Raw genomic sequence first — 23,834 nt, 5'->3', positions numbered from 1 at the left:
GATAACCTTATTAAAGAACTTAATAAAATATGAAAATAGATATTCCCAAATATGTAATATAGGCTATAGGGAATTGCACGCAACATACATTGATTTTTTTATTTTATTTTGTATTTAATGACCCGCCCCAACCCGCCCCGCAAATAAAGTGACAGTTTCTTTACCCGCCCCAACCCGACCCGCTGTTTACCCGCGGGGCCCGCGGGTTATGAGACGACCCGCGCATCACTAATTCACACCCGTAAATAACCATACTTTGTGTGAACGTAACCGTATCATAGATTCACAAGCACGTTTTTCGCTACTATAGCTCTAGTTATGGCATCTACTAGTAGGAGCTAACTGCCCATTGCTTGTCAGCTACATCTTGACCCCATTATTGTGCCAAGTTATACACTATAAACTGCATTTACATGTAGTCATTTAGCAGACGCTTTTATCCAAAGTGGACAAATGAGGACAATAGAAGCAATTATAATGAATAAAAAGAAAACAAGTTGATAGAATAGAAAAATAAAATAGGGAACGTTAGTGTTACAGGGTCATATTTTATAATAAATAAAAAAATAAATAAAAATAGAGAATGCTAGTTAATCTAAAAGTCAGTGAAAGTGATTTTGTGCCTCTTTGGGATGACGCTATAATGTGCTGTTTACTTGCAAAACATGCTTCTAGAGGGGACATAAGTGTAAAGTAGTGAATTTAGGTAAAGTGGTGCAGAGCCAGTGGTGGTTTTGTACGCAAGCATCAATGCCTTGAATTTTATGCGAACAGCTATTGGTAGCATGTGCAAATTGATGAACAGAGGTGTGATGTGTTCTTTTCAGCTTGTTAAATACTAATCTTGCAGGTGCATTCTGCATTAATTGTAGAGGTTTGACAGGTTTCTGGCTGTCTTTGAAGGCGCATTGTTGATGCGCCTAGCTGGATGGTAAAATTATGATGAAGTGATGGGTTTATTCATACCACAAGCAGTTCTGTCTTGTCAAGGTTGAGTTAAAGGTGATGGTCTTTCATCCAGCAAGAAGTGATTCAAGAACTGAGCCCTGAGGCCCCCCAGTAGCTAGATGTCATTTGAACACCTCAGCCCTCCAACATATCTTGAAAGACCTATCAGAGATGTGAGAGTCAGACCACTGGAGTGCAGTTCCTGAGATGCCCTTTGCCTATAAAGGTTAACTGGAGGGTCTGGTCCTCCATTATTAGCCCATTATTTATGTAAGATTAAAAGGTTAACCTTGGCAAAAGCAGCAGACTCTTGCCAGTCTTAGGGCTTCAACAACCGAGAGCAAGGCAGTCTTGGTCGAATGTCCACTTCTGAATCTTAATAAATAATAATGTTGTATTTAATAATAATATGATATATAATTGTCCATGAAGGCTGGTAAAGAAACTCATTCTTTTCAAGTGAGCAAAATTATTAAGCAGGTTTTCTTTTACAGATAAAATGAGCCAATAAAAAAAGAGATTTACCTCAGACTAAAAGTAAAAAAAAAAAATAGTAAATGCCTATGAGAAATATTTAAAAGTAATGCAATACAGAAATTGCAAAGAAAAAAAGGCATGACCATTGTACAGCGAAATGCTCATTGGGTCTACACGGTCAGAAAAAAACTGGTGAAGAAGAAAACAAGAGTTTAAACAAGGAGTTGTGTAGCATGTTCCGAAAAAGAAAAGGGCCTGATCTTCCTAATGTTGTATAAAGCAAATCTGCAGGACTGGACAGTTTTAGCTGATTATTAATCACAACTTCAAGGTTTCTGGCTGTCTTTAATATTGAATTCAGAAAGGCTGCTATACTTCCCTGTGTGGGTAATAAGCAAAGTGTACAAGCCTGTAGGCGCATATTACTAACACATGCTTTAAAGGGTTATTTCATCCAAAAATTAAAATTATCCCAATTTTTACTCGCCCTTGAGCCATCCTAGGCGTATTTGACTTCCTTCGTTCAGACGAGTCCAATCGGAGTTATATTAAAAAATGTCCTGGCTCTTTCAAGCTTCATCATGGCAATAGGCGGGTGTTTCTATTTAACAGGTCAAAAAGAGTCCAATAAAGTGCATCCATCCATAATCAGAAGTTCCTCATATGGCTTCGGGGGGATGAATAAAGACCTCTTGTAGCGAATTAATGTGTTTTTGTGAGAAAAATATCCATATTCAAATGTAATAATCACTTTAATCTAGCTTGTGCTCACTGTTGTACTTCGGGCAGATGACGAAGGACGTATGTGTAGTGCATACGCCTGTGAGTCTTGTGAAAAGCAATGCTTGTTTACAGAAGCAAAGAAAGCAAAGTTTCCTTACTTTAGCAAAGAAAAAAAAACAGTCTCCTCTTGGCTTTTATCAAAATACTCTGTAGTAAACGGGGCTCACGTCACGAATGATGCTGTGATTTTGGGTCACACGCCACTCAAGGTGCATTTGTGAGTCTATCAGATGACCAATTCCCACCTCGCTGGGTTCAGTGTATCAGTCAAAGACTGTTAATTTGGCAATAGGTCAATAAATTGAGATTTGCACCCTGGAGGGAGTTGGTCAACTGCTTTATCTGAAAGTTTGGTGGTTTAGCTAGCTAGTAGAGCCTTGAATCATCAACACAATGAAGACACAATTGTAATAAAATTAATTAAATTTATTAACAACAGATATGCAAGAGTAAATACAACACTAGTGATAAACCAATAAATGAATACGCACTACTAATAGATAATAGGCAACTAAATGTGAAAGAAGATACCAAATAAAGTGTAGAAACTAACAAAATGGAATGAACGCAGAATGCAATGCTGTTGAGCTGAAAGTAGCAATATAAGAGATTTCAATGGTAATGTTGTTTATGGGAAACCCACTTAATGGCTCTGGTAGGTTTAATGATAAATAACTGCGTATTTATCTCGGAACAAACAATATAGCTATCATTTGTAATGCTGACCACAAGTAAATGTTATCTAAACAGGTTAGAAAACATAGGCTGCAGGTATAAACTAAGCCAAGGTCTTTAGGAAAGAGGTTTGGTAAGTTTATAGTTACGTTCCACTTGGTCGGGTGATCAGTCCGGTGGCAGAGACGTCTTCCACTGGTGATGCAGGTTGCGTACAGTGGGGAGGGCATAGAGTTGCGTTCCAGTAGCCGTCGATGCGCTGACCTGGAGGATGCTGAACTTCTGTTGTGCCGAGGTGGTCCTTAGAGCATGGACCAGGCAGCTGGGTCAGATGGATTCTCACAGGGTCCTTTGCAGCAGGGCTGCGTCGTTGAGGATCCGTGTGTTCAAGGCAGTGTCTGCCAATGTGGAGGTCCTTTGCGGACTGGGCTGCGCTGCTTTCGGAGTGGCAGGAGTCAGACGGGGTCCGTCACTACTGGGTCCTTTGCAACTGAAGGGCAGCCGAATTCAGTATAGAAGGTTTACTCAAGAGCTGAGTGGAACCTTAGCTGTCTTGAAGTCTCTTTCCTCGTCAGGCCAGAAACTCAGGACCTTGTATCTGCTAATGTCTTAACCTTGCGGGGTTCAGACTCAGAACGGTGTAGCTGTTAATGTCTCTTCCCTTACGGGACTTAGACGCAGTACAAGGAGTGTCTTTTTGGAGGCTACCTTTATCTCTTTCTGAGGAGAAGGAGATTGGAATCTAGCGCCTCTCCATTCCAGGAATGTGATTGGCCACTTGTGTCTGAGGTGGCCATGGTGTTACCCGCCCTAGTGTGGAACTCATTTGCATATAGTAGAGTACAAAGTTAGACAGTGTCTTTTACAATTTACCCAATGCAACATTTCTTTACCAAACCTCTTTCAAATTGTTACCCACATTATGAGGAGCAAAAAGAGTCCAAACATGATAGAAAACTGTTGAACAATCACTTATTCATATCATAATATGTTAATACGCCTGCTTCTGTGAACTGTTAGGTTAACAGTCAATGGCCATCAACATACACTGTACTTTATCAAAGGGTGAAGTGAATCTGTTGCAGTTTACATCAATTTAAGGTCCCCAAACATATGTATGAATGGATTTGGATGGATCTTTGTGGCCTTCTTTGTTTCGGCCACTGCTGTTGCATCCTGAAGGAATTTTTATGGCAGTCATTCCCAAACCTTAGGATTGGAGAGGGTCAATCCGTAGTCCAATGAGAAGTCCTCTCTTAGGTGGTCGTGGTTGCAGAAGGTCTCCCTTCCTGTTCTGTTAGAGGTGTCTGGTAGTTGTCTTGGCATCTTATCTGATGTTTCTGAACATTTGTTTATGTTCTTCAACCAAGATCCAATCACAGTGTGGCACATCTCCCTCCACCCTGGCAGATAGAGAAGGGGGCCTGCCATAAACTGATCCTTGGAATGCCATTTCGACCGTTGTTCACTACATCTCCCCCCTACCCGGACTGATCGAGGACCCAAAGTCGTTGATCGGGTCGGGGTGCTGAAAGGGAACAGCGGGGACAAACACACCTCACCTTATCCTTCAACCATTGGCATTTTAGAGTATGCTATAGTTCAATAGTATGTATACATAACTAAATTTAAGGGAGTATAATAGTGATATCCTGTTTCAATACTACAAACAGGTTACTAATAAATCTACATGTAAGGAAAGAAAGGTGTGATCAGTGTCAAGGAATACTGTAGTGGGCTATTCAGTGAGTGGGTATAGAGACTAAACAGTGTTCTACTACTTTATCTAGACAACGTTACTAGTCATAGTAGGAGAAAGCTCAGGTAGTGGCCTGCACATGGCAGATTTGAGCTCCAGAGCTTCATTGGGTCTCACCCTTCTCTGTCCTGCCAGATTAGCCTGCAATTTGTGGATTCGCTGGTACAGTATCCACCCTAGGGGGCCCACTGTGACCCACCCACATAGTGTTAGAATAAGCAAAAAGCTGTCACTGATATCCCATCCCCAAGTGAATGGCACCTTCTTATGTTTTAACTCTGCAGGTGTAGCTCGTAGGCTACCTAACTGGAGGCTTATCTTTGCTAATTTAGGTCCCTCAAACAGGATTTGCTTCCTAAATGACTCATCCACTTCTAGTGTGTGTCCTTTAAAGGAATCAACTATTTCAAAGTCCATGTCATGCATGTCTGTATCAAGATGGTATAGAGCCACATGTTCAATGTGGAGAATTGCTCCTACTGGGATTTGAATTAGCATGGTCTCATTAAGGAGGTGTATTGTAGTAGCGGTATCATAACGGTCATGTGTCACTATGGCTTCACTCACAGGGGTGTTAACCAGCCATTTATTTCCTGCTCTCTCAAATTGCGTGTTAGTTACATCCTCCCTGTGTGTCACAACAGCTTTGCATTTGTCATCCTTAGTTAACCTTTTAATGCCACATAGGCTTTCAACAGGGTCTCTCACGAAAGGTTTACTGGGGCACAGCCAGTGAATGTCTTTGGTAACTGTGCATAGATGTAGATTAGGTACCAGATACATGTCAGGATTTTGATCTTGGTAAGCTATCAGTGCGGGTGTCTCAATTTTTATGTGTACATCTTGAGACCAGAACCCTAAGTTTAACACTGATTTTATCCTGTATATGTTCTTAGTGTCAATTATTGGGAGATTTAACAGGAAACCAATTTCCTTAGCTTCTGGGTTAATGTGAATTGGTATGGCACTTCCCAGGCTGTAAGCTAAATGTACCTGCAGTGTTTGCGTGGTTCCATGCAAGGCCAGATTCAGAATATTTGTCACTAGCTCAACCGGTACCAAGTATGAAGGGATCCTGTTTGCTGCTAAATTGTCAATAGCAAAATTAACTTCTCTTAGCAAGTCTTGCATAAGTATTTGGACCCTTTGGACATGGGCATAGTCATATTGTATGACATCCACTATCCTGCCTATACTGTGGATAGTATAGTTCAACAGAGTTGTATGCTGATTTATGGCAAGGATCGTACCCTCTAATGTCCTGTCCATCTGCTGCAGCTGCTTTTGCTGAGCATACAATTTCTCTTGTATCTCAGGCATTTCTCCTTTTAAACCTTCTACATGCTTCCTTAAAGTGGTTATGCTAATGCTGTTAACTGTAGAAGTACCAACTGAGAGAAGTGAGCCCAAGGCGGATGCCGTTGTCAGCACTGTACCTAGGGAGCGCTTTGAGCGTCTAACACCCTTTAATTCCTCCTGTGTTATGGTAACTTTCTGTAGCTGTTTAAGCATGTGGATTGTGTCTAACTGTGCATGCCCTATGTTATCCTTGCATGCCAGGGTACCGTCCCCCCTGAGGTGACATGTTTCTTATACACTTCAGCAGGGTCCAGCCGGACAAATACTCTCTGAGTGTGCACATAGCAGTCAGTCACTAAAATTCCAGGGGCATCCTGGAGTACAATGCCAGTTGGAGGGCCTGATCTTAATATATCCAGGGGCTGGGCTGCATTGAGTACGCAGATCAGAGTGGTAATGCAGAGCAGGTTCATTCTGAAATTACACATATATGTAGTGTCACTTCACTACTTCTTAACGCAACTTTCAAGTACAACTACCAAATATCACTATGCTTAAGTACAACAACCAGTCACCGGTGCGCTGGCTCCAGTGCCTGACACAGTATAGATTTCTCTACACTGCCTGGATCTATGTGCTTCAGCAGGAGTTACTCCTGAGTGGTAGCTACCCCTTGTATTCCCATGTGGGGTTTATAAGACTTAATCTGATTAAAGTGGAGCCACTTGTACTCAGGGGATCTTCTCCCTTTGGAGATCTTAATGCGGTAGGCTACTGGGGATAGTTTTCCTACAATCTCATGAGGGCCGGACCATTTTGGGAGAAACTTTTTAGGAACACCCACTGGTTTGGTGAAATTGAAGTACATCACCTTGTCTCCTATTTGAAATTCTGTGGAGCTAGCCTTCTGATCATAGTATGCTTTCCTGCCCTCTGCACTTTTCTCCAAGTGTTCTTGCGCCCATGCAAATGTTTGCCTGAGGTGAGCCCTGAGGTCTGCCACATACTGGTGGGCAGTGTATGCGCTAGCCACACTGACATCTTCAGGTTGGTAGAGAAGATGCAGAGGGAGTGTCATCTGTCGCCCTGTCATCATTTCAAATGGTGTCACACCTGTGGAGTTATGAGGTGTGGACCTAATTGCCATTAGCACGAGGGGCAGTTTTACATCCCAGTCCTTTCCGTTGGCTGAAACGTACTTCCTCAGCATTCCTACAATACTTTGATTGGCTCTCTCTACCTTCCCCGATGACTGCGGCCTGAACGAAATATGGAGCTTTGCCTGGACACCTAACATTTTCCACAGTTCAGCCATCACTGTCGCTGTGAAGTGAGTTCCTCGATCTGAGTCAACAGAGAGAGGTAGCCCCCATCTGCTGAACACGTGATTAATCAGCAAGACAGCTGTAGTCTCTGCAGTGTCATTTCGAGCTGGGAGACATTCCACCCACTTTGTGAATGCACACGTCACATTAAGGAGGTATTTGTTACCTCTAGAAGACTTAACTACAGGGCCAATCCAATCCATCTGGAGGTTAGACCATGGAAAGGTGATACCTGCCCGCTGAAGGGGAGCTCTATGATGGGGGTTTGATGGCTGAAACGGACAACAAACTAAGCAACCTTGGATATAAGCTGCAATGTCTTGTTTCATCTGTGGCCAGTATGCTACCTGACAAAGGGTCTCATGTGTCGCCTTCACCCCCCGGTGGCCTCCACAGGGTTCATCATGGGCATGCATGAGCATAACCCCTCTGTGGGCAGTTGGGACCACCCATCGAGGCGGTGTGTTCTCATCAGGAGCATATACTAGCAAACCCTTCTCTAACCTCAGGTGGTGTCTGATAAGGTACAGAGTTTTCAGGTCACTTGACTCTTCCAACTTTTGTTCAGTTATGGGATGTTTTACTGGGTCAGAAATGAATAGGTAAACAGTGCTGATCACAGGGTCTTGCTGTTGCATAGCAATAAGGTCGGTATCTGCTAGCTCTCTGCATATCACTACAGCCTGAGGGGTGTCAGCAGGGGCTGTCACTGTGTTCTTGGCCTGTCTGCGTGTGATAGCATTAACACTTACAAGAGGAGGCTCTGTTGTTGGAAGCCACTCATTCTGGAACTGCCAGGGGGTACCTGCTATGGCACCTGCTTTGGCTAGTCTATCAGCTTCATCATTACCTATTTTGTCTGGGCCAGGAGTTTGTGAATGCCCTTTTACTTTCTTCCAGTACACGGTCATGCCATCCTGACTGACAAGGACATCACAAGCAAGGAAAAACTCCTTATGCTTAACTTCCTTTCCTCTAGCATTTTTCATACCATTCTGTTTCCAGTGAGGAAAGTGAGAGACAAAACTGTGCCTGGCATAGTTCGAATCAGAACAGATTACTAAATCCCGGATCCCATACTTCACTGCTTGTTGTAAGGTTATGAGTGCAGCAGCGATCTCTGCGTACTGACTAGACTTAGAGCCCAAGGAGAACTGCTGAGCACCACGGGGGGTGTCGTTCTCCCAGACTATCCCTACCCCCGCCTGAATGTGTTGTTCATGGTGATAAGAGCATCCATCAATGTAGGCCTTAGGAAGGCCTGTGCAGACATTTTCATCATAGTAATGATGGCTTGAGATTAGCGAGGGTGTGGTGCCTACCATGTTGGCTTCTGGAGTGTGTTCTCCATCACTGCAATGCTGGCATGCAGCTAATCCTTGGCCTAGTGCCATCTTATTGTTCTGGGCATACCTTACCTCTACATCATAACCTTGTAAAGCCATCATCCATGTAGCAATGCGGCTGTTTGAGACTCTCCCCTCCCTAAGCCTTTGGCTGTTTAGGAACTGGACAGGCTGATGACATGTCTCAACAATGACTTTCTGGCCACCAATGTAGCTACGGAAATGTTCAATTGCCCATACTGTAGTGAGCAGGGCTTTCTCACAGTCTGAGAATTTAGCTTCTACACTGCTGAGTGCTCTGCTAGCATAGGCAACAACCCGCTTGTCTTGGTCATGTTTTTGGGAGAGTGCTGCACTGAGGCAGTGTTCAGAGAAACCAGCCTCAAGGAAAAACTCCTTGTCTTTGTCAGGGTATGCTAGGCATGGAGCAGTGCACAATCTCTCTTTCAACTCTTTCATGGACTGTGCTTGTCCTTCCCCCCAGCTAAATTCTCTGTCTTTCTGAAGTAGCTCATGCAATGGTCTGGCTATGTCTGCATAATCTTCTATAAACTGACGCGAGTAATTGCACACTCCTAGGAAGCTACGCAGTTCAGAGACGTTTTTGGGAGGTTTGATATTCTTTACTGCTTCAATTCTACTAGTCTGGGGTTGGATACCATCAGGACCAACAGTCAGTCCCACATACTCCACCTTGGTTCTGCACCATTGTCCTTTGGCTAATGACAGTTTAGCACCTGCCTCAGTGAGCTGGGTGAGAACATGTCTTATCTCAGCTACATGATCTGGCCAGGTCTGACTACGCATGAGGATATCATCAACAAAAATTACATTGCTGCGTGTAGCTGCATCACTCATTGCCTTGCGTAGAAATATATTAAACTCTGCGGGGGAGTTTGAATAGCCAAATGGACACCTGTTCCAAGTGAATTGTCTACCTCCAAAGGAAAATGCTAGCTTGTACTGGTCTGCAGGGTCTACCTTCATTGTCCAAAAACCATTTGCCACGTCCACTGTGGAGAAATATTTGGCTGTTGTCACCTTGGCTAACTCTTGGTCAAGATGTATCATGGGCCAACGTGACAGGGGAACCTGTTTGTTGAGCTGGCGGTAATCTACAGTTAAACGCCACTTTCCACTCGGCTTTAGGACAGGCCAAATTGGAGAATTGTAAGTGGAGTTGCATTCACGAATGATCTTTTTCTCTAACAGGGAATCGATAATTTCCTGAATAGAGTCAAAAGCAGCAAGTGGGATTCTGTACTGACGCACAAAGGTAGGCGGGGCATTTGGATCTGTGGGAATACGGACAGTGTGGACATCTGTGACACCGCAATCATAGGAATCCCTAGAAAAGATTTCCTGGTGTTCATAAAACACCTGCCGTAATTCCTGACGCTGGACCTCTGTGTCCAGAGCATCTGCCTGTGCTAACTGTTGTTGCACATCTGCCTCAAAACCAGGGTATGGTTCAGTACAAGGTTCCGCATCTTGCTTATCATTCAGTGGTACGGGTGGCTCCTGGGCCATCACAGTATGTACCACTATCTCGCCTTCACTGTCAAAGTGTACTCTGCACATAGTCCCCTCAATCACAGCTGGATGGGGTGTGATGGAAATCATTTTTGTAGGGTAGGTGAGATACACTTGCTCATAGCTGTCTTTCTCTATCGGCAAATCAGGAAGCTCTCCTATGACAGGAATAGTTAATTCAAAATCATGAAAGGAGCTATCAATTATATACCCTAGAGGGGTGCGTGGGGGAATGTGGATACTTCCTCTTGTGAGGTTTTGTACCAGCATGCAAGTTGAGCGGTTGTACAGTTCAAGCTGTGGGTTCCCACAGATTGTGAGTCCCAATTTGCAAAATTGAGCAGAGGGCTGGAAATAGGCTAGTACCGTCTGATTCAGTTCTTGACCCCTTTTAATGATAAGCCTGACGGGGACCTCTGCCGTTTGGGCAGGAACCACCAATTCGAACTCATTCATTACCTGACATGCTTGAGGGATTGTCTGACCAGAACGCATGTTGTTAGAATCACCGGATAGCACGTTAGGACCAGTATCTGCCCTGGACCACAACACATTGTTGACTGTGTCTAACAGCACTCCCAGTCTCACTAACACATCAGAAGCGATGTATACTGACTGTGGCAGGTCAGGGTACCACAAGCATGTAGTGCTTGAACTGTTTATGGCCAAACTTAAGAGAGACTGAGCAGACTCCAACACTCTTAATTGTTGTCAGGGGACAACTGGAAAGCCGCAGCTCCTGTTTTTTTTCCACCATGGGGGTCATGCAACATTTCTCCTGTAGCTGCATATAAAGTTCCTGACTTATTGCTGACTTCTCTAACCAGAGTGTAACCACAGCATCTTTGACAGGTACATCATTGATGTGTATGTCCCCTACCACATGGGGATTGTACACCTCAGTGTTATGAGGTTCCAGGGCGCACAAAAATGCATCTTTCTTCTTTAACAGCTGCAAGGGAAGTCTGTTCTCGTGAGCTGTGCCTGCTAAGATTTGCATGTCCCTCGCATCAGGTGTTTCTCCATTGAAACTGGAGTCCTGCATTGTCTGCTGTCTAACGTGAGATGTTTTTCCTACCTCGACAGCCTTGCAGGACTTCTGACTGGAGCTAGTCTCTCTGATGGGCTGTGGGATTCTGACCTGTGCCCATAGTTGACAGCTGTGATAGTCAATCAAAGGTGCGAGTCTATCTAACAAATCCTGGCCGATAAGAAGCTGTTCTGTATTAAAACCAACAACATAGAGAGGGTGAACTATTTTCATTTCACCAAAAGTTAACTCCACCCAAACCCTCTGACTGATAGGGGCCTGGTCTTGTGTGTAGCTGGTTATCTTGATCTGACAGCTCTCTACCTTAAGCCTCTTGCCTAATGAGTTAGTTGCTTGGGTAAGCTCTTTAAACAGTCCGGGTGACACTAAAGAAATTTCTGAGCCAGCGTCTAGCAGCGCATCACATACTAAGGCACCTTCAATGGAAACAGAAATGTAAATCCTTCCAGCCCTGCCCTTTTGTGTCAAGTCACCCAGAAACTGACAGAGACTGGGGTGGGGTCTGCTGACATGTGAGTGGTTAGGCCTCACAATCTGTTCCCTACTTTCCCCTTTCCCTGGCTCTTCCCCCCACCCTATGAAGTACACTTTAGGTGGGGGAGGGGAGGGGTCCTGGCCTAGTCATTGCTTAAAAGGAGGGTCTTTCTCCTTCTTGGAAGTGTTCTCCTCAGAGTTAAGGTCTTGGAGGGCTTTAGCAATCATTTTCTGAATTTGTTTAAAATTTACCTGGTCCCTTTCTTCAGTACCTTTGGACTCCCTTTTCTTCTGACTGCCCTGTTTGTGACTGTCCTTTGATCTATCTCTGGGTCTCCTCTGCCTTTCCTCTCTGTGTGCATGCCTGCCTCTCTTGTATCCTCCATTACCGGAGGATTTATGGCCCTGGGTGTCCTGTGTGGACTCACCAGATTTTGGCCGAGAGGAGCGGTTGGTCCGCGCAGTTCCACTTTGGGGAAGCTCTGACCCTTCTAGCTCCAGAGGAGCCTCATTGTCATTTCGCAGTTCAAACACATGGGCACCTGTCTCCCTGTCTTTCTTGTCTGTGTGCAACTTCTCATTCTCCCAGGCCCGCATGACAAGCTGTCTTAACTCTGCTGCAGTCATGCGATCAACATCTACCAGTAGCGAGAGTGATTTTCTAATGGTAGGATGCAAATTACTCACAAATAAGCTCTTAAACATCACATCTTCTTCGGCTCTAGGGGAGTCTGCACCAGCAAAATACACTCTGCGTAAGCGTTCATAATACTCTCTGGGTGACTCATAGCGACTTTGCTTAGTCTGCAAGGCAGACAGTCTGGAAGTAGACGGGTTCTGGTACATTGTATATTCTGCTCTCAGGGCCCTACACAGTTCATGGAAATTACCAGCAATGGCCGGACTTTGTCTCTCCATGAAACCGTGGACAGTTCGCACTGTTGTTTTCCTCAGAAGGAGTTTATCTGCCATAGTGGCCTCAGGGATATAAGACAATGCATAACTCACATCCTTAAGGTACAACTCTATATTGCTTCCGGGAGTATCAGGATTAAACACTTCAATGTCACGTGCTAATTCCCTAAGCTGTCGCAGTCGGCTATCCTTGGATAGTGCTGGGCTGGGAAAATCAGGAATGTGGCGACTAGTCTTTCCCCACGCTGGGGAGTCGGCATCTATTCCATGAGAATGGCTGGGAGTGGAGACGGTTAGGTCACCCGGTGCTGCAGCATCACTATGGGACTGATAACGCTGTTGCTGTGAGGGGCTACCAAGTAGGGTGTCTTTTACTGCTGAGCCAAATGAGCTGAAGCGCACACTAGGTGGTTCAGGTTCAGGGGGCGTGTCCCTACTTATGTCTAACTGCTCCATCCTTTTGTCTATTTCCTCTAGCCTCTGCTCTGCAACAACAGCTTTGTCTGCCCACTCTCTGGCTCTGGTAGCCATTCTATCGTGCTTGTGTTGGACTTCTAGCAACTTATCATCTGCTCTATCTAAATCCTCCCTAAGTTGGATTTGGGTCTGTTCTGAACGGTACAGATGTTGTTTAAACAACTCAGACTGTTTACGAGCATCAATGTAAAGTTTGTGTTCTCTTTCTAAGTCCATTTTCAGACCAGAGATTTCAGACAAGGCTGACGTTAATTCATCTTGGTCCTGCTTTTCATTCCTACTCAATAGCCTTAGTTTGTCTGCCTGTGCTGACAAATCATACTGAGCCTGAGCCAGTTCTGTCTGCAGAGCGGCTACATCCTGGCCACCAGGTATGGTGCCTGGACTTGAATTGTCAATTTTGAGTTGCTCACACTCAGTTTCTAGGTCTAGATTTTTATCTTTTAACCTTTTAATTTCTGCTTCTTGGCTATCAGTGATACACTGCAAGTCTTCTTTCTCTGCAGATAGCCTAACAGTTTCGACCTTCAAACGGTCGTTTGCCTGGCGCAGATCAGCCAGCTCACTCTTTAGCTCCTGGATTCCCATATCCCTATCTCTCACCTGTTTGTTGGCAAGGGATACTCTGTCTATAGCTTGGGTTAACTGAGCAGCCCAATTTAGTGCTAGACTCGAGAGGAGCTTGGCTAGCGTGGGGCCCTTTAGGGCCTGGCCCGCAGCTTCAGCTGTTAGCTGTGCTGTCTTGAGACTGATTTCTTCATAGGTTAAGCCCATAAGCGTTTCTATGTACCCTGGATTCACAGCACTGGTCAGGTCTATGACCAGCTTTTCAGGCAGGGTTAATTCAGCCATTTTAAAACAGAAATTCTACTGCACTTAGTGACTAATCTGTCCTAACGCTTGCCACAAAAGTGTTATTAGTTGGAATCACTGAGACAATGTAAGTGACACTTACTAGTGATAAAGCTTTAGCACTTGGCTATGAGTTGTCAGAGGTAATTACCCTTATCTGACACTCATCTAAGTTTCACCAGGACTCACTTGATAGACTTACAAGGTATAGCAACCCTTGGCTATACTTTAGAATCAATTAGCTATAATCTAAAATTACAGCTTCTTTTAACAGTACAGTTTCCTGAGTGAGGAAACTTTTACCAGATCTATGCCACTGTAAAATGGTCCAAAACTTAACCACAACTCTTATTACTGCAAACAATTCAACTGCAACAAATCCTATTCACAAATAGTACCACAAAGCTGAGTAAGGAAACTATGAATCAGGCTTGGGAGGAACCACCTGCTTTTACAAATAGTAACTGACCAAACTGAGGAACCTAGTTTCCTGTTAAAGTAATTACTCTTGAAATCTTTTAAGTCAATTCTTTTGTGTTGATAAATCAACTGGCTCGTTTCAATCTTAGCTAGCCCACCCAGGGACGCCAATTTATGTAGTAAACGGGGCTCACGTCACCAATGATGCTGTGATTTTGGGTCACACGTCACTCAAGGTGCATTTGTGAGTCTATCAGATGACCATTTCCCACCTCGCTGGGTTCAGTGTATCAGTGAAAGACTGTTAATTTGGCAATAGGTCAATAAATTGAGATTTGCACCCTGGAGGGAGTTGGTCAACTGCTTTATCTGAAAGTTTGGTGGTTTAGCTAGCTAGTAGAGCCTTGAATCATCAAAACAATGAAGACACAATTGTAATAAAGTTAATTAAATTTATTAACAACAGATATGCAAGAGTAAATACAACACTAGTGATAAACCAATAAATGAATACACACTACTAATAGATAATAGGCAACTAAATGTGAAAGAAGATACCAAATAGAGTGTAGAAACTAACAAAATGGAATGAACGCAGAATGGCAGAATGCAATGCTGTTGAGCTGAAAGTAGCAATATAAGAGATTTCTATGGTAATGTTGTTTATGGGAAACCCACTTAATGGCTCTGGTAGGTTTAATGATAAATAACTGCGTATTTATCTCGGAACAAACAATATAGCTATCATTTGTAATGCTGACCACAAGTAAATGTTATCTAAACAGGTTAGAAAACATAGGCTGCAGGTATAAACTAGGCCAAGGTCTTTAGGAAAGAGGTTTGGTAAGTTTATAGTTACGTTCCAATTGGTCGGGTGATCAGTCCGGTGGCAGAGACGTCTTCCACTGGTGATGCAGGTTGCGTACAGTGGGGAGGGCACAGAGTTGCGTTCCAGTAGCCGTCGATGCGCTGACCTGGAGGATGCTGAACTTCTGTTGTGCCGAGGTGGTCCTTAGAGCATGGACCAGGCAGCTGGGTCAGATGGATTCTCACAGGGTCCTTTGCAGCAGGGCTGCGTCGTTGAGGATCCGTGTGTTCAAGGCAGTGTCTGCCAATGTGGAGGTCCTTTGCGGACTGGGCTGCGCTGCTTTCGGAGTGGCAGGAGTCAGACGGGGTCCGTCACTACTGGGTCCTTTGCAACTGAAGGGCAGCCGAATTCAGTATAGAAGGTTTACTCAAGAGCTGAGTGGAACCTTAGCTGTCTTGAAGTCTCTTTCCTCGTCAGGCCAGAAACTCAGGACCTTCTAATGTCTTAACCTTGCGGGGTTCAGACTCAGAACGGTGTAGCTGTTAATGTCTCTTCCCTTACGGGACTTAGACGCAGTACAAGGAGTGTCTTTTTGGAGGCTACCTTTATCTCTTTCTGAGGAGGAGGAGATTGGAATCTAGCGCCTCTCCATTCCAGGAATGTGATTGGCCACTTGTGTCTGAGGTGGCCATGGTGTTACCCGCCCTAGTGTGGAACTCATTTGCATATAGTAGAGTACAAAGTTAGACAGTGTCTTTTACAATTTACCCAATGCAACATTTCTTTACCAAACCTCTTTCAAATTGTTACCCACATTATGAGGAGCAAAAAGAGTCCAAACATGATAGAATACTGTTGAACAATCACTTATTTATATCATAATATGTTAATACGCCTGCTTCTGTGAATTGTTAGGTTAACAGTCAATGGCCATCAACATACACTGTACTTTATCAAAGGGTGAAGTGAATCTGTTGCAGTTTACATCAATTTAAGGTCCCCAAACATATGTATGAATGGATTTGGATGGATCTTTGTGGCCTTCTTTGTTTCGGCCACTGCTGTTGCATCCTGAAGGAATTTTTATGGCAGTCATTCCCAAACCTTAGGATTGGAGAGGGTCAATCCGTAGTCCAATGAGAAGTCCTCTCTTAGGTGGTCGTGGTTGCAGAAGGTCTCCCTTCCTGTTCTGTTAGAGGTGTCTGGTAGTTGTCTTGGCATCTTATCTGATGTTTCTGAACATTTGTTTATGTTCCTCAACCAAGATCCAATCACAGTGTGGCACATCTCCCTCCACCCTGGCAGATAGAGAAGGGGGCCTGCCATAAACTGATCCTTGGAATGCCATTTCGACCGTTGTTCACTACAACTCCAACATTCTTCTTTACAAATGCTCATTTTGTACTTCGAATTTGTGATCGATGTTTTGTTTTGATCGCTCCACTTGCACGTCCGTGTTCGTCACTTCTGAGCAGTGCATGCGCAACATCGACATCCTACGTCATCCGCCCAGAGCTGCTTTCATGTACAACAGTGAGCACAAGCTAGATTAAATTGATCATTGGAAGTACAAGAAGAACAAGGTGGCAGCTTTTTAGAGACTTAGGTTAGGTGAATAGTTAGTAAAATACATGAAGACTGATTTTTTTCTTTTTATATTTATATGGTGGTTTCACACCTAATTCTTCACCTTAATTTTTTATTATTTTACAGTTAACATGTTCTTTCTTCTCCACCTGTTTTTTCTGACCTTGCTGACCCAGTGAGCATTTCACTGTCCATTGGCCATGCCTTAACTTTGCCAAGTCGAGTATTGCATTAGTATTGCATCCTCCTCATTTAATAATTTTTGACTTTCAAGCTCAGTTAAATCTCTTTTTAAGCTCATTTTGTCGATAAAAGAAAACCTGCACACTTGAATGTAAAGAGTTTTTCACTTCCAGCCTTCATGGACAATTATATATCACTTATAAATGATAAAATTTTGGAATTGGTAAAATGTGTTTAGAGAAAAATATTATCAAAATATCAATATGTCTCATAATTTTGCATGCACTGTAAATGCAAATGTGGAGTGAAGGATGGGAAGTGTATGTTTGCTGGTAAGATGTGATTGACAGTTTGTGGTGTGGAGAATTGTGTAGTAATGGTTGTAATTTTGTTATTGAAGAATGTGGGCGGGGGGGGGGGGGTGTTTTTAAAGAGCATGCTGAAGTTAAGGGTGAGGAGGAAGTGATCTGAGGTGTGCAGTAGAGTGACCTGCACATGATCAGTGTAGCAGTGTCACGTGAAAATAAGGTCCAGTTGCTTGCCTGATTTGTAAGTAGCCGTAGTTAACACCTGCTTGAGATCAAAAGAGGCAAGCAGAGCGTGAAAGTCTGCAGCCTGAGGTTTATCTAGCTGGACGTTGATGTCTTCAAGCGTAACTAGAGGAGTACAGTACCATCCTCAGGAAAGTTGAAGATCTACTTCTTCCACAAAGTTTTCTAGTAGTTCTGGGGGTAGATAAACAACTACAAAATGGATTTTGAGAGGGTGGGTGTTAGTAACTGAATGTGATTCAAAGGAGCTGTTGATACCCAGAGTTGGTAAATGTTTAAAATTCCAGTCATCAGAGATAAGCAGACCAGTACCTTCACCTTTTCCTGTCAGACAGGGAGTATGGGAAAATTAAGTGCTGCAGGTGTAGCAGTGTACTCTGGTTGTGATCAAGGTCTCTGTCAGAGCCATGTGATGTAGCCATGAATGACTAGTAATAGATGTAATAAAAGCCTACAGTGTGTGATGTGGGGTTTGCAAGTGTTAGTAATAGTAGGGATTTGGAAACGCTTAGTAAAAATCGGTCATAAAAAAATAAACTGAAGTAAAACACGTTGTAGGAAAAAAGATGTATAAAAAGTCCCTTGTCAGTAGGGCTGTAACGATTCCTCGTTTCTATCCGAGTATTCGATGAAAATCCTCAATTACATTTTGCCTGTGTCGAGTAATCGGCAAAATACCGGAAGTGACGCATTCCACATATTAAACCCATTTAAAATGATAATAAAGCATAATGCTATTAGAAATTTGCAAACGCTACGATTCAATTAAATATATCCGATGCAGGTTTAAAATATGCGCTTTAATTATTTACATGCGTGTAAGTTACTTACGTGCTTCTCAGATTGGCTCCGTTCACAGTAAATGTTGCTAAACAAGAACTGTTATCATTTACATGTGTGGAGCATCTCAAACTCTATCTTTGCATGTGATTGTGTGTTTTGATTTAAAATAATGTTTATCTGGGAACGCAACATGTGCTATTTTATCAGATTTGTAAGGTATATCATTTATAACCCTACGCAAACACAGGAGAATATATCAGTACATCGCTATACTCTAACTATTCATCGCGATTTCAAAATAAAAGTTTAAACCCTCACCCTGAGTTTACACGTTTTGATGTCCACATATTCAACAAATTAAAAGAAATGCCTGTCGTAAAGAAATGGCCAAATATTAAAGATTAAGTGGGAATTTGAATTGTTTGTTGAGTCAATGTTAAAGAAGGATTAAACAAATATTAAAGTAAAAAAAAAAACAATCGTCAGGCCGTTGCGCCCTCTGCAGGCATTTGTTATAACGCATAATAAACATTAGCTTTACTGTTTATAACATATTTATGTATTTGAACAGTTCTGTTCACTAAAACCATATGACTACTTGCTTTATTTACTTTATTTTAACTAATTATTATTGCCTCATTGCTATTATATATGTACTTGGGTCTATTTTATTATTACAAAAAAAGATAATTATAATTATCTGATTACTCGACTACCAAAATAATCGATAGTGACAGCCCTACTTGTCAGTGTCCTTTCTCGAGAATCGCTGGTCTTCACATGAGGACTGACGCGGTATATGAACCTTTTTTATACCCATCTGACAAAACTGTAATTGAATTCAGTTGAACACGCTTTACTGTTTATCACAATAAAGGGTCAAGCAAGTGCACGAAACTGAAAAGGTACGTGACGGGATGCGACTTCAGCATACTACTATACAATGTTTTATTTTATTTTATTTTACGTTTTTATTTTTTATATATTTTTATTGATTATAGAAATGTTAAAAGAGCAGAATTCAACTTTATGGAAATTGAATCTTTTGTTGAATTATACATTTCTTTACTGTTACTTAATATCGGGGGGCTCAAACTTGGTCCTGTATCATGAATACCTTAATTAGCTTGTTCAGGTGTTTTTGATTAGGGTTGGAGCTAAACTCTGCAGGGACACCGGCCCTCATGCCCCACCCCTGCTTTAGATCAATTGAATCAATTTTTGCTGAAGTAATAATTTCTTTACAATATTCAGGATCAGTAAGTTGTGTTATATATATATATATATATATATATATATACATACACAGTGGTGTACATCAGAAGCAAAATCTCTGGTTGTTGCATATGTAGAGGATTTTTTTTTTTAGCAAAAAGATGTAATACCCTGTTGTGTGTGTGTGTGTTTTATTTATTTATTTTTTTTAAAGTTGTTCCAGAGATCCAGTCATCTCACAGTTCAGCAGTTGACTGCAGCACAGCAGCAACAGTACGCCCTAGCTGCAGCCCAACAGCAACACCTTGGTAACATTACTTACAGTATTTTCATCCAGAAACTCTCTGTCTCCTATATGGCTTTTCTACGATAATGGTTGTTTGTTTCAAGAGGGCAAAGGAAGACACTGTAAAAGTTCAGTAATTTAGTGTTTAAGTTCATTGTGCATGTGTATTTTTTGGGGGATTGTCTGGGTAACCCAGGCAGTCTCTGAAATTAATTTGACCAAAAGTTTTAATCTAATGGTTTTTTTTTTGTTTGTTTTTTTTTTTTCTGGTAGGCCTTGCACCTGCGTTTGTCCCAAACCCTTACATCATCAATGCTGCCCCTCCTGGAGCAGACCCTTACACCGCTGCAGGATTGGCAGCAGCTGCCACACTTGCAGGTATACACATGTACACTCTGTAATATCAACCATGGTATAAACAGTCCTGGGATCTTAAATATAGTTTAAAATGCATCATATTTTTCAATAGGTCCAGCTGTAGTCCCTCCTCAGTACTATGGAGTCCCGTGGGGGGTGTATCCAGCCAACCTCTTCCAACAACCGGCTGCAGCTGCTGCCAGTCATTCTGCCAACCAGCAGGCTTCCAGTCAGGGACCAGGACAACAGGTAGACAGCATCATATTAACATAAAAAGCTGCGATCACACTAGACTTATGAAACATGAAATTTCTTCAGACACTGCAATGCTTAACACACTGCAGCATCTTTTTAAAAACTTATTAACACACAATGAATAATTATAAAAAAAATATAGTAATATAATAGTTTCAAACTCTGAAAATGTGCAATCTTCTCCACTTCCCTGTAGCACTGCAGTTTTAAATGTATGTTCTTTAAATACATACCATGACATACCAGGCATGTTAGGCATGTTGATGGAGACACAGGTTATTTTAAATATTAAAATGCACACTGTTGTTATATCCTGTCTTCATCATCCAGATGCATCTGTGACATAACCAGAAGTTAATGAAGCATGAAGTGCCATTTTTACGTTTTCTGGTTAACCACTGTATTTATACAGTACATAAGCATTTTTAAATGTTCAGTTAAAAGTCTTTATTTGATTGTGTTGCATTAAACTCATGCTTTGCACTCGAAATCGCAATCTGCTTCTGTGAACAGTAAACCCCACCTACTTTGATTTGGTTGGCCATCTCAATTGTTTCGACATTGACGAGCACTGTTAGGCCACTGAACCATTGATCTGAAATGCTTTGTGTGCACAGCGGTTGCACTAATGGTTTGTCAGAGCCACGCAGATCTGTAGACTAGCGCAAAATTTATCCCTTTAATGTTTTTAAATAAGAAACTTAATCTGCCAGCAGGTGGCAGTAAATATCTTTTATTCGATTAGTTCAAACAACTGATTCATTCAGGAATTCAGTAAACGCTCTCTTTATGAATGGAGCATTCAATAGGCGGATTCATTCAGAAACACTGCTGTGTTGCTCGGAGACGCGCAACAATTCTGCTATGGCTTCATAGGTAATATGTTCTTTGCAAATTTGAGAAAAAACAATGTGTTTAAAAAAAAAATCACTTTCAACTTATTTACTAAACTTGTATAAAATCACATTTAAGCTCATAATGGATCGGGACAAAATCACTACTGGTGTTGCTCTTGCTGCCCCTGTGATGTCATGTGATATTTATAAATATTGTATTGTAACTCTTTCCTCGCCAAATCCAGGTGATTCGTACAGGGACCAATCAGCGACCTTTGACCCCTGGCCAGAGCCAACAGAGTCAGCAGGAGTCCCTTGCTGCAGCTGCTGCAAACCCAGCGCTGGCCTTTACAGGCATGCCGGGTGAGTTGTGCTCTGACCTTTTCTTCCCGTTTTAACTTGTGCAGGTACTCTTGGATTGGTTGTTCATTACATCGTAGGCTTTGCTTCATTTCCATTTATTTGTTTGCTTCATTTATGTGGTCTGGGAATCTGAGGAAATGTGTTTGTTTGGCAGTTTCAGCGACCTCCCAGGAGTATTCATGGTCCTGCCGGTTCACAGGCAATTTCCGACTAGTTTGGGATTATTGAAAGCAGTCTCTTATGGACTTGGCGTAGAGCAGCTTTTCATGCTAATGAACTTGATATGCCACTTGTCTTTCTATGATTATGGAAGGTTCTTTTTTCTGTGGTGACTGTATTTTTTTTGTCCTGGGGGCTGCCTACATTTACACAACTAATAAAATCAGAAAATGGTAGCAGAACTGTCTGTTTTTATTTATTTAAAATGTAATTTTCTCACTGAAGTTCTAGAACACATGCTTTCTACATCAAAGTTTGTTACAGATTAGGCTGTACAAATGTCTGCTCAATGCTTTTGTTAACATTTTGGTGAGCTTCACTTTGGTTTGCTATTAAAATGGGGTGTTGCAATCCATGACTGAGAATAGAAGAGAAGTGTCTGAGGCATTTCTCAAGTCTGTCACCTCCATCACTTCCATCCTTAATTAGTGAGTGCGACAATAGATTTAGCAAAATTAGACTGTAGCTGTGACAAAAATGCCAAATATAGAATTATTTCTAGTTGACTAGAAATGGGACACTGATTCGTACCCTGTCTGTTATGTTTTGATCAGGTTACCAAGTTCTAGCACCGGCTGCTTACTATGATCAAACTGGAGCGCTGGTTATGGGTCCTGGAGCTCGCACTGGCCTAGGTGGACCTGTCCGACTGGTCCAAACCCCTCTCCTCATCAACCCAGCTGCTGCACAAGCTGGTGAATATGCTTGTTTTGCCTTCTCATTAAACTGAAAACCTTTTTAAAACATTGTATTTAATAATGTATTTATTTTTATTCTGATGACCAAAATGAGTTACTTTTTCATTTTATTATTTTCTTTCCTTCTTTTAATTCTTTCCATCCCATGTTGTCTAGCTGCAGCTGCATCTGCATCAGGCTCTGGTAACAGCATGTCTGGTCCAGCTAACGGTCTGTACCGGTCCATGGGCTGCCAACAGCCCCAGCAGCCTCAACCTCAGCAGCAGCCACCCCCACCCTCTAGTGGCCTGCCCTCTAACTCCTTCTATGGCTCTGGTTCAGTGGCACCCAGCTCCCAGAGCAGCTCGCTATTCTCTCATACAAGTGCGGCACCTCCTAGTACTTCTCTGGGTTTCAGCAGCACTGGTGGATCTCTAGGTGTTGGGCTAGGCTCTGCACTCGGTGCCTTTGGCTCCTCAGGTCTGTTGCACCATTTTCATGGTGTGTATTAGTGTATTAACAAAGTTACAAAAAAATGTCAAATCGACCCTATTTTGTGTTCTGTTTTAAATAGAATGCTGTTTAAGTATACCCTGTAAGTTTTAGGTTGTGTCAAACTCAAAACTCATCCGACAGTATTACTGTCTTGTGAATATTAACCACATATGTCACATCAGTGTGTTATTCATCTTAGTAACTTGATGAGCTGTTTAATTCAAATCAGCTCTCATGCTTTAGCTGTCATTTATCAGCATTTTCAACAACAGGGCTTAAAGTTCTCAAGCGCCATGCCAGATCTCCGGCTTACGGCATTTGGCTGTGGAAAAAAATATAGACCTATGTTAAAAAAAAACACTTCATGAGTTCGCCTACCAATATTATCAGAGAAACACAGCTTTAACTCTCAACCAAACTAACATAACTAGCCAATCAGAAGTTTTTGCTTGTATAAACACAACATGCGAATGATAGTATCCCCTACTATTATAATAGCAGCCCTGATGAATGGAAAAGCTGCCCAGGTCTCGAGTGTGACACGTGGAAACAGTTACGAGACGCAATGGTCAAAGATGTCAGTCTAGCACATATTTACATACAAAATCTATTTAAGAAGCGTAAGAGTAATCACGTAATCTCCATAAGAATGATATGATTGCCAGAACAAATTTTTGAAGAAGTCCTGTTCACACATGATCTCTTAACTGTAATTTAACAGTGAAGAAAGTATGTGTGAAAGGTTGCTAAACTCTTCATCTGCATATGCTGTGAGTTTGGGTTGCTTAACGTTCAGTGTGCATTATCTCACTAGATTTGTATCCAGAGATTTTCTTACTAATGTTTGTAACATAAATCATTTATAAACCTATGCTGACACAGAAG

The 23,834-nt window shown here is 42.3% G+C and overlaps 1 protein-coding gene across 1 annotated transcript in view; it reads left to right on the top strand.

Annotated features, from left to right (window-relative positions):
• Window positions 1-23,834, top strand: part of pum2 (pumilio RNA-binding family member 2) — a 93,596-nt gene that overhangs the window by 46,005 nt on the left and 23,757 nt on the right. The window contains 6 exon segments of the mRNA XM_073852982.1: window positions 19,676-19,769; window positions 20,021-20,125; window positions 20,217-20,353; window positions 21,441-21,558; window positions 22,332-22,472; window positions 22,632-22,934. Of these exon segments, the coding sequence (XP_073709083.1) occupies window positions 19,676-19,769; window positions 20,021-20,125; window positions 20,217-20,353; window positions 21,441-21,558; window positions 22,332-22,472; window positions 22,632-22,934 (898 nt within the window).

This window comes from Garra rufa, chromosome 13, assembly GCF_049309525.1.
Source record: "Garra rufa chromosome 13, GarRuf1.0, whole genome shotgun sequence".
NCBI classification, from domain to species: domain Eukaryota; kingdom Metazoa; phylum Chordata; class Actinopteri; order Cypriniformes; family Cyprinidae; genus Garra; species Garra rufa.
This window is presented reverse-complemented; position numbering and strand designations above follow the sequence as displayed.